The sequence below is a fragment of the Bidens hawaiensis genome, unplaced genomic scaffold, assembly GCF_021521415.1.
Source record: "Bidens hawaiensis isolate Kalapana, Puna unplaced genomic scaffold, B.hawaiensis_p1.1 tig00065012_1, whole genome shotgun sequence".
NCBI lineage: Eukaryota > Viridiplantae > Streptophyta > Magnoliopsida > Asterales > Asteraceae > Bidens > Bidens hawaiensis.
In genome coordinates this window covers 12,029-26,789 of record NW_027501603.1, presented here as the reverse complement: position 1 = coordinate 26,789, position 14,761 = coordinate 12,029, and the positions used below count along the sequence as shown (strand labels likewise).

The window sequence follows — 14,761 nt, the reverse complement described above, 5'->3', positions numbered from 1 at the left end:
GGACCTGAATCGTGTCAGAGGTTGTCTGCCATTGTTTATTGTGCCTCGTATAGGCCTATACGGGTCGTATAGACACTTTTTTTTTAAAAAAAATGATGACCATATATACAATATATGTGATTTATACGGGTCGTATTTGGCTCGTTTATAGACATTTTTTTTAAAAAAAATGATGACCATATATACAATATATTTGATTTATACGGGTCGTATTTGGTTCATTTATCTTAACAAGTTTAAATGTTGAGCTCAAGCTTAGCTCGTCAAAAGCTCAAGACTGTCTGGGCCTATTTGTTGCTTACATATAATAAAAATTTGAGGTTTTTTTTAACATCTAGTCAACATACATTAAAATAAAAATGCACCCCAAAATTTGAGGTTTTTTTTAAATCGTTTTCCGGCAACGATTAAAGTAGTCTGAATGTTTCTGTAAATGTTTTCAATACGGTCATATAGCCCTAACAACCGTATAACTTTTATTTTCTATACGGTCGTATAGACCTATACGACCGTATAACTTTTATTTTCTATACGGCCGTATAGCCCTATACGACCGTATAGCTTTTATGGTTTTGTCTGAATGCAATGCGAGACATTTAATGTCTATACGGTCGTATAGGCTGTAAAAAGCTACTTTTTTTGTCCCATTGTCAGACATGTGTATCCTATACGAGCCATATAGACATGTGAGAGTGGTGTGAGAGGATCACATCCCATAAATAAAACTTTTAATTAAGAATCAAAAAATGAAAAAGACAATAAACTGAAAAGTTAGATTGAAATCTTAAAAGCAAAATGGACTTTGTGAATAAGTTAAGAATAGTCACGCTCCTCAATTCCAATTTCCAATCGTTAACCCCGTTTCCGGTTCGGTGGTCACCTGTCAAAAACCGGCAGGTCAAAACGGAAACGACCTACACGCACTAAACCGGACCGGTAAGACATGCAATTCCCAATACAACTAGCAATGACGGATCCAGACATTTAACTCAGTTGGTTGGGGGGGGGGGGGGGGGGGGGAGGGGGGAATCAATAAAAATTAGGTAATAGTACTTTGCATTTATGATTTTCCTTTCGCATATATGTATAACATTTATACATCAAATTTTTAAGTTATATAATTTCATGCTCAAAATATTTTCTACAAAATGCAACTGAAAAGTTTTATATATATGCAATATTTACATATGTGCAAGTGATCCATTTACAAACTATATACAACATTTACATATATGTAATTTAGTTATTTGTATATGTGTTAGTTGACCTCCTTGTGTAATTGACCTATTTACACATTTTTACTTTTGACATTTTTACAAATGACCTACTTATATATCTATACGTTTACATGTGCGTAAATCACCTATTTACATATATGTAAATGTATTGATTACCTATATGATAATGCGTAAATCACCTATTTACACATACGTAAATGTATTGACTACCTATATAATAATTTATGGTTTACATATGTTTGACTAAAAACTAACATGAACATGTGTGTACCTATACAAATATATTATTAAATAATATCACTTTTGATCTTCTTGCTATAAAACACAAATATATTCCAAGAAAGAATCTTGATTATCTGATGAATAGCACACTGGAGTGCACTCGAAGAATAGCATGTGTTATGTTTAGAGGTTTTTAAAATATTGAATATAATAGTAACCATACTTTCCATGTGACATTTAAACAACATACGATCAGACAATAAGATTCCTTTTATTTTATTTAGGTTTATTAAAAAATAAGTGGTCATTATAATATAGTTAAAAAGTGGTGGTTGTTAGGGGGTGAGAAAAAAGGTTCGGAACCGGAATCGAACCGGTGCTTCAGAACCGCTAACCAGTGTTACTTTACGGTTCTCGGTTCTCAAAATTTGTATTAAACTGTTCGCGGTTCGGTTCCGGGTAACATCGGCGGGTCCTAGACTTGGAACCGAAGAACCGGAATATTAAAAACGTTTTAACTAAATTTACCAATCCCCATGTTTTATAGGGTAACTTATTATCAGTCATTCTTTAATTCAAATATTCTTTCTTTGCGTTCAAGACCTAGCAACCATGATTAATTTTGGCTTAAGCTATCAAGGTAATTTAATATAAAATGATATGATCTTTCTTTAATCTGTCGCTGCTAATGATTTGTTTAACTTTGACAATTAGGTTTTAATAAAAAATAGACATAATTAAAGAAATTGTCCTTTATATATACACCAAGTTTCAGTGGTTGTCCTTTATCTTTAAAAGTAACATATTTTGTACTTTACGTTTCCAAATGTAACACTGTTTGTCCTTTGACCCTAACTCAGTTAGTTTTTATCGTTAAGTCTGATCATGTGCCTTGTACATGAGGGTAATTTAGTCATTTTAACCATTTATTAAAAAAACATTTTAAAAATAAGAGAATATATATATATAGAGAGAGAGAGAGAGAAAGGTTCAAATAAAAAAAAATTGTTTTGTGAGAAGTGTGAGAAAGACTTTAAAATAAACCACACCACCTAAATATGATACTATACCATGTAAATAGGAAACTATATGGTTTTTAAAAACTACTAATCTCAACCACTAGATCCTAGATCTAAGGGCCTAGATTTATTCTTATTCTTGTCACAAAACTATTGTTTTTTACATTAACCTTACCTATATATATATATATATATAAATTAAAAAAAATATCTCTCTCTATCTCAAACTTCTCTCTCTCCCTCTTTTCTCCAGTTCATCACCATCACCACCACCACCATCCAACCTCTAACCGCCATCTCTGCCTCCCCTCCACTTCTCCGTATGCTCTTCCTCATCTATGTTGATATAAAGATGAAGTCGCCCGGCCACCATTATTGAAGACCTGGAATAGTTAGGTTTGAAGACGAGGCTCTAATTGGTCACTGAAAGACAGTGAACGGACGTCGATTAGGGTTTTGATTTAGCCGGAAATGGTTGATTGGACTTCGATTAGGCTATTGATTTGTCCGGCAGACGATGAATTAGATCCGATCTGGCCGGAATACGATGAACAGACTTCGATTAGGGTTTCAATTTGATCAAGCATGAGATAATCAGGTGCGATGGACCGATGGTACGCACCCTTTCTTCAATTGTTAACATCAACCGGATTTTCCGGCGACCGGAGCGCTAACTCGTTTTTCCGGTGACTGGAGAACTAACTCGTTTTTCCGGCGATGCTTTAGTCGGCTGGTTAATGGGTTCAAAGGTTGATGATTGTTGTGGTCGTTTCAGGTGACGGTGGCAATGGTTAGGCGGGATTGGTGATTGTGAGAGAGAGAGAGATGGTGTTGGGATTGGTGATGGTGCAGCGGTGGTGGTTGCCGGAGGTTGATGGTGGCAAGTGGTGGGTTGGTGGTGGTGGTGGCTACTGGAGAAGAAAGAATACCATATATATATATACTTAAATAAATGGATATTAAAATGTCTTTTCAATTAAATAGGTGAAAGTACTAATTTGCCCTCATGTGCAAAGCATACGACTCGAGTTAACGAGAAAAACTAACTAGGTTAGGGTTAAAGAACAAATGGAGTAACTATTGAAAACGTAAAGTACAAATTATGTTACTTTTAAAGATAAATGATAACCACTGAAATTTGGTGTATACATAAATGACAATTTCTGTAATTCTGTCTAAAAAATATAATAGATGTTCATGTTGTAATCTAAATTAATTTTACAGTGAAAGAAGACATACAATTATATAAACTTGTTTTGTAATTTTCAAAGTTTGCACAACTCATTTGATAAATATACAACGGAACCGGTTCTGGTCATAACCGATTAGCGAGAACCGATTTTACCGGTTCTGGAACCGAACCAGTTTACTATAATAGGTTCCGATTCCGGTTCTTATTTTCAGTTCCGTTTGGTTCTCGCTGAACTGAACCGTTGCACAGCTCTAGTGGTTGTTATTTGGCGAGATCTCACATTATAGTAGTTGAACAAAAACAATTAAAAAAGTTCTATTGAGTAATATGACATAAAACAAATAAAATAAATGTTTACATCTTTATTTGCAACTTAAGTAATAGTAACACCTCATGAAAGTTAAAATGAAAATTTAATAATCATTAGTTCATCCAGATTACACACCTTAAACTCTTCCCCGCAGTCATCAAGTCAAAAGCCTTGTTGATATCTTTGAAGTCAACTTCATGTGTGACAAAATCATTAAGACATATTTCCTGAATTGGAAAAGAATTAATATTAAGTTTTAATGTGAATACTTTTAAGTTTTAACTTTTGAAGATTTCAGAACAAGTATTAGTGTTAATTTGTACTACAAACCATATCAATTTGGATTGAAAGAAATCTTTGGTTGACTTTGACCTTAGAAGTCAAAGATGAAAAAGCAAAGAGCTAGTATTATGCTAATTACCTTGTTCATGTAGCGTTTTTCAATGATACGAATGTCAGATTTCGGTTTGAGACCTCCAAAGTAGGATCCTGTGATTGATCTCCCGCTACTAAGTAGCTCAAAAGAATTAAAAGTCAACATTGCGTCCAGTCGGTCAACTCCCAACACTACTACTTTTCCCCATCCCTAAAGATTGCATCACAGATGAAGAAACTTCAATTAACGCATAAAAGGAGTTTGGACTTTGGAAGATGATGAAAACCATACAATTACTTGCTTTTATCATTTGGGCTTGTAACGTTTAGGCCCAAAAAAATAGATTGTCAAAAAATGAATTAGCCATGAAGTGTGGAATTAAAATATTTTTGTTAACTAATGATTAGGTGATATCCAACAAAAAAAAATTATCGATTAACGTTTACAAAAAGCAAAAGATATGGTTTACAGGTTTTAGTTCAGTATTTTTAGTCTTTATGAGTTTGGTTCGGTGTTTATTGTTTTAGGTGTTCAGTTCCTTTAAGGATGAGTACATGCAAAACCAAACAGGAAATTCGGTTTGTGAGAAAACATAAAACAAAACCTACGGGTCTCGTGCGTTTTGTTTGTGATGGTATTTTGGTTTCATACATACTCATTATAAAAGTTTTTTAAGAGTAACCTCATCTATAATTTGAGTATAAAACCATGTTTTAATTTGAGTTCACCCAATGAACTCATTTGGGAAAACTTTTTTTCCAAATCAACATTGCCACCCCTAAGAAAAATGGAATGAGCAAAACAAACATAAATATTAAATCTACCTTTCTACAAGAAGCATAAGCTTCATGCACCACTGACTTCATACCAACACACTCAAAGCAATAGTCAGCACCACCTCCGATCATCTCTATTATTACCTACTCCAAAATAACATCATTAATTAGTCATTTATCATTAGCATATCTTATCGCGTCGAATAATGACTTAAATTTGGTTAAGTTACCTGGCTCACGGTTTTGTCCCCATAATTACTAGAATTCACAAAATCGGTAACTCCGAATTTCTTTCCTATTAATAAAGTAATAGATCAATGTAAACCTAACTCCGCATATGACCTTTATAAATGGAAAGTGACCATAATGTTACCTATTTCGCACTTGTCCTGGTTCACATCAACACCTATGATCCTCTTAGCTCCACACAGCCTCGCTCCTTCGGCTACCTGTAAAAACAATTTATGCTTGTTATCATTGGTCATTAAGCTCACATCAAGACATATTTCAAGATTAAAATTTAACTTCACTTTATATGTTGAATTAAGTTTTAACCATTAATATCACAAAAGCATTACTGACTAATTCATAATAGGTTTTCTCAAAAAGCTCTCAACTCGCTCGAAATCGGCTCGTTTGTAAACGAGTCAAACAGAGCCGACTCGGTCTATAAACGAGCTGAGCACAAGCCAAAGCCGGCTCAGCTCGTGGCTCGTTTATTAGCTTACTCGTTGGTTCGTGTAAACTAAAGCCCAATTTTTATACATCTAAATATAACTTAAAGCCATATGACATTTTTAATGAACAAAAATAAGAAAAATATTGAAAATTTTCGTGTGGCTCATTTAAAGTTTGGACCAAACTTTAATATATATATAATATAAGTATAACAAATTTTTAATTCATATAAGTTATGAATTCTGTAGTTTATAAACACAGTATTATGTGTATGTTACATTTGTTATTTGTAGCTTTTATATATATCAATACGTTTAAAATATAAAACCTCTAAAAACTTTTAAAATTAAATGAGCTAGCGCGGCGCGATTACAACCCTAATCATGTTTTAAGTATTGTAACACGTTACAAAATTATTTAAGCCTTTGTGTAAAATCATACTGCTAGCCCAATGGCACCCAGTCCAAATATAGCAACTGTTGATCCAGCTTCAACCTTGGCTGTTTTCCAAGCAGCACCCAACCCTGAAACCATATTGACATTTTGGGTCAAATCTAGTACTTTCAAAAGTCAAAATTGGCTGATCATATTACCAATTTACCCCTTAAATACATATTTTTTGTATCATAACATGGTTATCATGTTCCAACCAGAAGTTGTAAAAAGTTCATATTAATTTTGAAATAGATTCAAAACATGTTTGACCTCAAATGTCAAACTTACCGGTTGATACTCCACAACTTAAGAGGCAAGCTCGGTTAGGTGGGATTGTCGGGTCGATTTTGGTTAAATGTACAATGTCAACCACCGTGTACTCACTAAAACTTGATACGGACAAGAAGTGGTACAAGGTTTCTCCATTCACGTCTGTGAACCTACTTGTTTCTTCTCGGTCCATCCAAGGAGAAAGACGGAAAGGAAAATTTGCGCATAGGTTGCTTTTTTCAGATAAACAGTCGGTGCATTCACCACAATCGGCTAGAAATATTGGGATCACAGTGTCTCCTTCAACAAGCTCATGCACACCTTCTCCAACACTCTCTACAACCCTTTAATGTGGAAGAATGAAATAGTTATGAGTTGGATCATATGTTTGCAGTAATGAATATTGCATATTTAACAACATAAATTTTGTTATCATATTATCTTTTTGAACAATATACTTGTAAGTTAAATTGTTCCATTGAGATGCCAATACTTAACCTCAAATCTTCATCAAACAAAAGGTAAAAAACTTACATGTTTAAGTCAACAGCATACTTTACCTGTTTTTTATGTATTTAAAGAAAGTCACATAAAATCATTTTAAATATGTGTGAGATCTGATACAAATTAAATTAGCATATTAAACATACAAATAAATAGAGTAATTACATATTTGATTTAGAGTAATTATGTTATAAAAAAATAATATAGTGTAATAATAATTACTCTAGTTCAAAAGTTATAGTGTAATAATAATTACTCTTGTGTTAACGTAATTACTCTAGTTTTTTTTACACCTTTTATGATAAAAGTCATTTTTATTTGATCCAAATAGTCATTGTTTTTTATTAAACAAGAATTATTACCTCAAAAATGATTACATCCTGTCAAATTACACGCGTGATCAAGATAGCCATTTTTGGGCAAAAATTGGTCACTTTTGTGGCAATTATGACGTATCAGTGTGTTATTTGTTTACTCGACGCAACAGTGCTAAGTTTTGTAAAAAAAAATGGTCCACATGTTCGTAACGTTTTGGCTTCCTAGGATTAAAGGAATTTGTAACTCTCAAACTAAGATCACGTGTAGTCAATAGTCATAACTTTCCACCCATAGGCTCTATGCATCATGTGTCGTCCAGTCAGAGTTATAGATTTTTGCAAAAAGATGATGTAGTCATAACTTTACCCATAACACCACACACACACACAAAACACCACCCTTCAAAGTTATATACATAACTTTGAACCCATAACTTTACCTATGACATTGAGGGGGGGGAGGGGGGGGGTGAAGGGAGAGTTATGGGTCATAACTTTACCTATAACTCTCCCACTACACATGGTTTCATATATAAAAAAGGTATGAATCCCTATTTCATAATGTGTAGTTAGTGTGGCTATTCACGTGACTTTCCTTTAATGTACTACGAAAAGTACAATTATTGTCTTACATTCAACCATTGCAACCTTCCATCGTGTTATATCTATAATAGCAACATATTTTTATATTGTTACCGATACTAGCAAAATGATTTACAAAATAGTTGCTATGATAGGTGTAACATGTTTACCATTTCTGATAAATGATTGGAGTCAATTTAACGCTAGTTAGAAACAAACATATTAAACAACGTCTTAAGAGGACCCTCAACACGAGCGTCATTGCCCAATTCTTGATGACATGGAGCTCGCGTGCTAGGCATGTGTCGTTGTGGCCATGCCATTCTTTGGGTCCCGTTCGTGGCTACATGCAGGTAAGTGCGGATCATTTATTTCTTTTTTTGTCTCACACTCAATATTAAATAACATAATTAAATAAAGTAAGTTGCATATGGAAAGAATGAGTATGGTAATGTTGGAGTAAAAATATGTTTGTGTAAAAAGCTGATTTAGCATGCTGACTAGTGCTACGTAACAGACAGTATAGAATATATCAAAATTAGGCATGCACAAAAACACATATGTCATAAGTCACAGGGTTAACAGCTTTTACCCCACTGCTTCATGACCAAATATTGTGGGGAAACTAGCAGGAGGGTCCTTCACAAACCAAAAAAAAATTGATTAACATTTAACATAAACCAAACATTAAATTGATTCCAATTTTACTAAAAAAATATGTAACAACTTACCTTCATTTTCCAAAAGGTAAGATCACTGTGACAAAGTGATGTACATATTATTTTAATTCGAACTTCACGACATTTCGGTGGCGCAACTATCACTTCCTCGATCACTAGCGGCTCCCCTGGTTTCCGAGAAATCGCAGCTGCCCATGCCAAGGAAATCAAAATGTTTTAAACATCTACATTTTAAACATATTATTTTCAGCTTCAAACTACTAAATTAGAAACTTACCTTTGCACCGGATAGGCTTTCCAAAGGTATTATAGCTGGAGGTTTTTCCGGTCACAGTGATTGTTGGCACTGGTTTTGTTCTTGTCTGTTGCTCACAACAAAGTTGTGTTGTTTTGGTTTCTGTTTTAAAGTTTTATTATAGATTTACAGGGGTTATGAGTGCCACATGGTAAGTGTTTCATATTAGGAGAATTGGGAATATATGGGCCCATGGTCAGTAGTCACTACTAGCCGTTTGTTTAACGTTTTATCACTTTATGTATAAGAATCCGATAAATATAACAGAATATTAATGGTTTGGTATGGTTTGGCTGGTTTGATCGAAATTTTAAGTTGAACTGTTAACTATGGTTTTCAAACCAATAAATCAAACCGGCTTTGAAAGTTACTAGTTTTTATTAAAATTTTAAAATGATAAAAATGATTCATTATTATAATGCATATATGTCGCTACATATTGAAAAAAGTATAAATAACAAATGTTAGACACTGGTTTCAAGTTCTAACCCGAAAATGAGTTGTTAAGCTGTAAACCGTCAAAAATGAGATGTGAACCAAATCATTTGAATCTCAAACCTGCCAAACCAACCGACTTACTTATGTTTAGACGATTCATTCGATTTAACGGTTTATCAACACCTTACTACAATCGTTCTGTTTGATTTTAGTTGATTTTATGTAATGTAAAAACCTACTATATAGCTAAAGAAAATTTGTAAAACATTATTTATTGTACCATGTTTTTGTCTCTCAATAATTAACCAAACATGCGTACAAATGTATTACTGATTTGTAAAGTATTAATATCTAAATGTCATCAAGTTTGTCTCGTTTCCATAATTTAATATATAATATTTAAAGCAACCCTTAAAACATAATAGATAATTCTTGCACATTATCTCCTATAGTTTACTCGCATGAGTTCTCATTCAACACATAAGAGGCTACATTTAGCTCATCATATATCTAATACAATAACTGAACCTACATCAACCTTCAACCTATCAACTTTGATTTGGTTTCATCATTTTCCGACGCTTTTGTTGTATATTTGTAGTCTAAAACCAAGTAACCAATCAAACAAATAAGCATGGAAATCTACGATTGTTGACAACTGAACTGAACTATGGATTAGTCTCTAAATCGAGAATCACTATCATATAAAAGTATTTGTGGGTCACACACAATGATTTGTTGCATAAGACAAATTATTGTTAATGGAATTGAATTTTGAAGAATCGGTAGTGTTCTTTGATAGTTTGGTGTAACCGTCTCGCTTTTGTGTGTATTCGATCAAGATACCAGGCACGGAATATAACATTGATCTATATGATCTCAATACCAACTCCCATAAGCGCCCAAATGAATTAATTAGGAGCCCACTTAACGTAACACTTAAGCCCAAACAAATAATTAGTTTAACCCATATATAAAACCTACCATGAATAATAACCTATAGTCTCATGTGTTATTAACAAGTAACAATATTATGTGTCACAATTGTATATGTGCGTTTAGATTAGTGATTAACTTCTATTTTAATCTTGCCAAGTTGAAACTAATTAAGTGTATCGGTAGACGCTTCATATTGAAACTAATTAAGTGTATCGGTAGACGCTTCATACATGAATCTGAATCTTGATTCAACTATTTTCTTATTATAATCTTTTGAAAGTCGCATTCCAATTATAAATTGTAATTTACCTTACCCTATTGATCAAGGTACCACAAGCTTTCAAATGACATGTTCCAAAGGTGGACAAAAATACCAATTCACGAAAAAATAACCCGCACCTAAACCAAACCCGAACCGATATTGAAACCAAATTGAACATTCAAGTGATAATCAATTTGAAAACTCCTCCATGAAACCGGTTAAAACCAACCAAACTAGATAAAAACCAATTACAAACCAAACCAATCATTTTCCCTTTATAAACCAGTTTCAATCCAAACCATTTTGTAAAAACTGATTTTGACTTTCTGTAACCGAATTGGTTCTAAAGGTCGGCAAATCAGGTTATTTCAGGAACCGTTTCCGAGTTTGCTCAACAAAAGTTAAGACCCGGTTCCGAGTTTGCTCAACGAAAGTCAATAACCGGGTAAGGTAGGAACCGAACCGGGTATGGTCAGGTTTTTAACGCAGGTTTTGGCCGGGTAGATTTGGAACGTTCAGGCCGGTCCAAATCTTCTGCGGGTACAATTTCTCCGAAGAAACGAAATATACTTTGAACTAGCATGTCAACCGGGTCCGGTTTCAAGTCAGGTTTAAAAAACCAATTTGTGCATGGGCTCATCCACCTCAAAAACATAACATCAACCAAAACCTCCATCCAAAACCACCATGCCTCCATCAACCACCACCGGGACTCCACCGCCCAAAAAATCCCTCGGATTCGTGGCCAACGCCATCAAACGCAAACACAGCTTCATCCAATTCTTCGCCATGACTGGTATCTTCCTATTAAGCATGCGATCCGTAGGTCAAAAGTACCGAATCCAAGATCTACAGGACGATACTGCCGCTTTAGAGAAAGAACAAGCTTCACTCAACGATCGACTCAATCACATTAAAAACAGTCTTCTTGCTGAAGCCGCACTCGATTCCACCGGTACTTTTGCCGCCAAGCTCCGTGTCCTGTTCGGTGATGAGTAATCGCCTAATCGGTATGCGAGTCTACTAATTTAGGTTTTTATTGTTTGAATTTGTGATTGTTGTTATTAATATTATACATTTGTTAGTGCTAATAAACCTAAAATTGATTACTATGTTGAGCTAATTATGTTGATGATAGGTTAGGAACATAATGTTATGATATTATTAGTTGCTAATGATTATTGGTAGGGCTGTAAGCGGGCTGAACCGAACCGGATGAGACCTTGTTCATGTTTGTTTGTTAGGCTTTTGTCGGACAAATGGACGGTTTACCCACAAAATCGGAATTACACCACATGATATTCAAAAATCTTAACGTAGTAACCAAAACATGTCCGGTTCGTTTATTAAACGGACGTTAGGGACATTCACGAACACTATTGAACGAACACGGCGTCTGTACGTGCTCGTCCGTTAAGCTTACTGAATAGAATTTTTTTTGTTCATGTCCGGTTCGTTTATTAAACGGAAGAGCGTAAACGAACTTTCCACCGAACAGGCGGACACCCGGTTCCTTATAGAACTTCACCTCAGGATCCTCATAAGAGAAGCAATTTGTTAAAATATGATCATATTAGGCTAATCCGAGTTGTCCCGGGAAAGTACCTTTTCTTTGCAAACGCATCGGGTCATAGCCGGGGAAAATTCACCGATTGTTCACGGAAAATAGAGTCTTGGGTCCAGGTGGACGGTATTCTTATCGGTGTGGCCCTTGTAAGATGATTATATAGCGGGATTTCTCTAAGATTTCAGGTGTGGTGTGCAACTAATGAAGTTAACCTTTGTTTTTACAGAAATTTTACTAATTACAATTGTTATTATAAGAAACAAAACAATTTTTTTGTAGCAAGGCGATCTATCAAAATGAATTGTCAGGCTCTTGCCTTTCTGTAGATGTCATTGATACTGAAATGGTCAAGAAGGCTCTATAACTTCACTTGATATAATATGTCAAAACAACTGCTATAACATAACTTTAGCTCTTTGTCTTCAAGAATTACTGCACATGTTCTTTTTATAATTGGGTTAAACTCTTTCGACATCTCAATGTCTTCTAAAGAATTTCTATTAACTTTTTTTTACACAGCTTCTCATTTGATCCACGAAAAACTAAGTTATGTCTAGCAAGATATTTCACAAGTGCAGTAATTCTTAAAATGATTTGTTTTCAATGATCTCTTTCTTGCTCGTACGCCACTTTATCAGTTGCTTCAATACTTTTCGATCTTTGACACTCTTTAATCCAAGTTGTCAATACTCTTTGAGATATGTTAGTCTACTGCTCCTTGACTTTCAGTATCCAACTCACCTTTCAGAAGCCATATTTTAAACAGTTTACTGCAAAAATTAAGATTATGTCAATCTTTATTGAATATACTAGCTATTCCCTATCATTATGGTGCTTATCAATATTTTAGTTTTGTTTCCCTACCAAACTTTAAATCATGTTAGGATTGCGTCCATCTAAGTTATCTTGCTAACCATAAACTAGCATTTTGTAGATAAAATGAGAAGTTGCATTAAGAAAGTAATGGAATATTTTCTAGAGCTATTTAGATGTTGGAAGAGTTTGATCCGTTTATGAAAGAACTTGTGTGACGCATCAAATGATGAACTTCATGCACATCTTCTTTAACAATATATCTAAAACGAGTTAATACTTCTATTAGGCTGGTCGCCATGGTGAGGGGCTTCGAAGCCCCTCCCCAGTGCCACGTCAGCGCCACGTGTACTGGGAGCTTCAAAGCCCCACCCCAAAGATGCCTCTCAATGTTTAAGGGGCTTCGAAGCCCCTTAATTTTTTTTATCTTTTTTACAAATTTAATAAAACCAACAAACTTAATATAACTTAATAATAAAATACAAACTAAATTCAACTAAATAATAAAAATCAAACTTAATTAAAATAAAAAACATAAAAAAAACATACAAATAGAAAAAAAATACAACTAATTTTCGGCATCCGAATCCTCGTTTGCGTATTTTGCCATTATCCTTTCTTTCTTTTTCTCCAAAAACGCCCGCGTGGCCGGATCTAGATGCGAGAGATCCTTTGCTAGGAGCTTGAAGTCCTCTCATTGCCGCTCCGATTTAGCCTTCTTTCTTCTTCATGCATGGCTTTGTATTCCGCATGCATCCCTTTTCTTTCTTCGTGTATTATCTTGAGTTCCTCTTTCGAGTGTTTTTTTTCCTCGCGAAACTCTTAAAGTGCAAGCTCCAAGTTGTCAAACCGCGCGCTCACGTCGGAACTCATCGAGGATGTCGTTCTAGACGAAGACCCCCCACCTCTAGCCGCCGCCTTGGCCCTTTCTCTTCCTACCGGACGTGACAACTCATCCGGTTCATCAAAATGAAAATCGGGATCAATCTCTTTTAAGTTAAATTGAGAACAAGCATCCGACGCGGCTTGAGACGGCGATTGATCGGCCGAAGTAGACGTTGTTTTTGACCGTTTGGACGGTCGCAGTGAAGATGTCGGGATCGGATGCCACTTTGGCGAGCTCGTGCATTTCTTCCAAATTTCAAACATCCCCATGCCGAAGTGGTGACCATGAAGGCGCTTGTATTGTTTCAACATATCCTTAAGAAGGTCGGCGTCGTTCGTGCCACTTCCTCTGTTGTTCTTAAGGCGAGTGTGAAATGCGGAGAAGTGGTTCATTTTTAAAACCATTGCCTTCCATTTGTTGGAGACGGAATCATCCCCGCGGTAGCGACCTCGACCTATTATCTCAAAAAACTTATCACATATTTCTGCCCAAAATATCGCGGTGCGTTTACCGTCACCTAACACCGAGTCTTCGGATGTGTCGATCCACGCTTGCGCCAACGCCGCTTCCTCATCGTCTTTCCACTTTTTCCTGTCGTACATTTCAGTTGGTGTTTGATCGGCAACAACCTTCTTTTTAGGCTTCGCTTGCGAAGATCTTGGGGTTCGTCGCCTTGGGTTTCGGGAAATTGGGTTTTGACAACTTGGGTTTCGGGTGTTTGGGTTTGGGGTTTTTGGGTTTGGGGTGGCGGAGGCATAAACGGCATTGGCATTCGATAAAACATATCGTTTGGAAACGATTGTACGTTTGGAGGCATTGATGGTATATGCTGGTTGACAAAGTAAGGGTAGGTAGGGTCATTGTTGTTTGCGAGTAAACTAGCCCACCACCTTTGAGACGGATCCCACGGGTTTGGGTTGGTGTTCGGGTTTTGGTTAGGGTTCGAGCTCGAGCTCGTGTTC

General features: G+C 35.4%; 2 protein-coding genes across 2 annotated transcripts; both read right to left on the bottom strand.

Moving 5' to 3' along the window:
* Positions 1–3,776: 3,776 nt before the first annotated feature.
* Positions 3,777–8,911, bottom strand: LOC143604398 (alcohol dehydrogenase-like 7). The gene is made up of 10 exons (XM_077080893.1): positions 8,877–8,911; positions 8,651–8,787; positions 8,512–8,558; positions 6,535–6,860; positions 6,253–6,335; positions 5,507–5,582; positions 5,364–5,428; positions 5,182–5,277; positions 4,403–4,567; positions 3,777–4,208 (listed from the first exon to the last, which is right to left on the bottom strand). The coding sequence occupies exons 2-10, from the start codon at positions 8,654–8,656 to the stop codon at positions 4,095–4,097; spliced, it is 978 nt and encodes a 325-aa protein (XP_076937008.1). The 5' UTR covers positions 8,657–8,787; positions 8,877–8,911; the 3' UTR covers positions 3,777–4,094.
* Positions 8,912–13,735: 4,824 nt separating this feature from the next.
* On the bottom strand, positions 13,736–14,401 carry LOC143604396 (glutathione S-transferase T3-like). The gene has a single exon (XM_077080891.1). It carries the CDS (start codon positions 14,399–14,401, stop codon positions 13,736–13,738), a length of 666 nt encoding a protein of 221 aa, XP_076937006.1.
* Positions 14,402–14,761: the final 360 nt, after the last annotated feature.

Excerpts from the sequence above, each read along its gene's own strand:
- LOC143604396 (XM_077080891.1), bottom strand. The coding sequence starts at position 14,401 with ATGTACGACAGGAAAAAGTGGAAAGACGATGAGGAAGCGGCGTTGGCG.
- LOC143604398 (XM_077080893.1), bottom strand. Across the intron at positions 6,861-8,511 it reads TTTGGTCATGAAGCAGTGGG|GGTTGTAGAGAGTGTTGGAG; the intron begins GTAAAAGCTGTT and ends TCCACATTAAAG. Across the intron at positions 5,429-5,506 it reads CCAGGACAAGTGCGAAATAG|GAAAGAAATTCGGAGTTACC; the intron begins GTAACATTATGG and ends CTTTATTAATAG.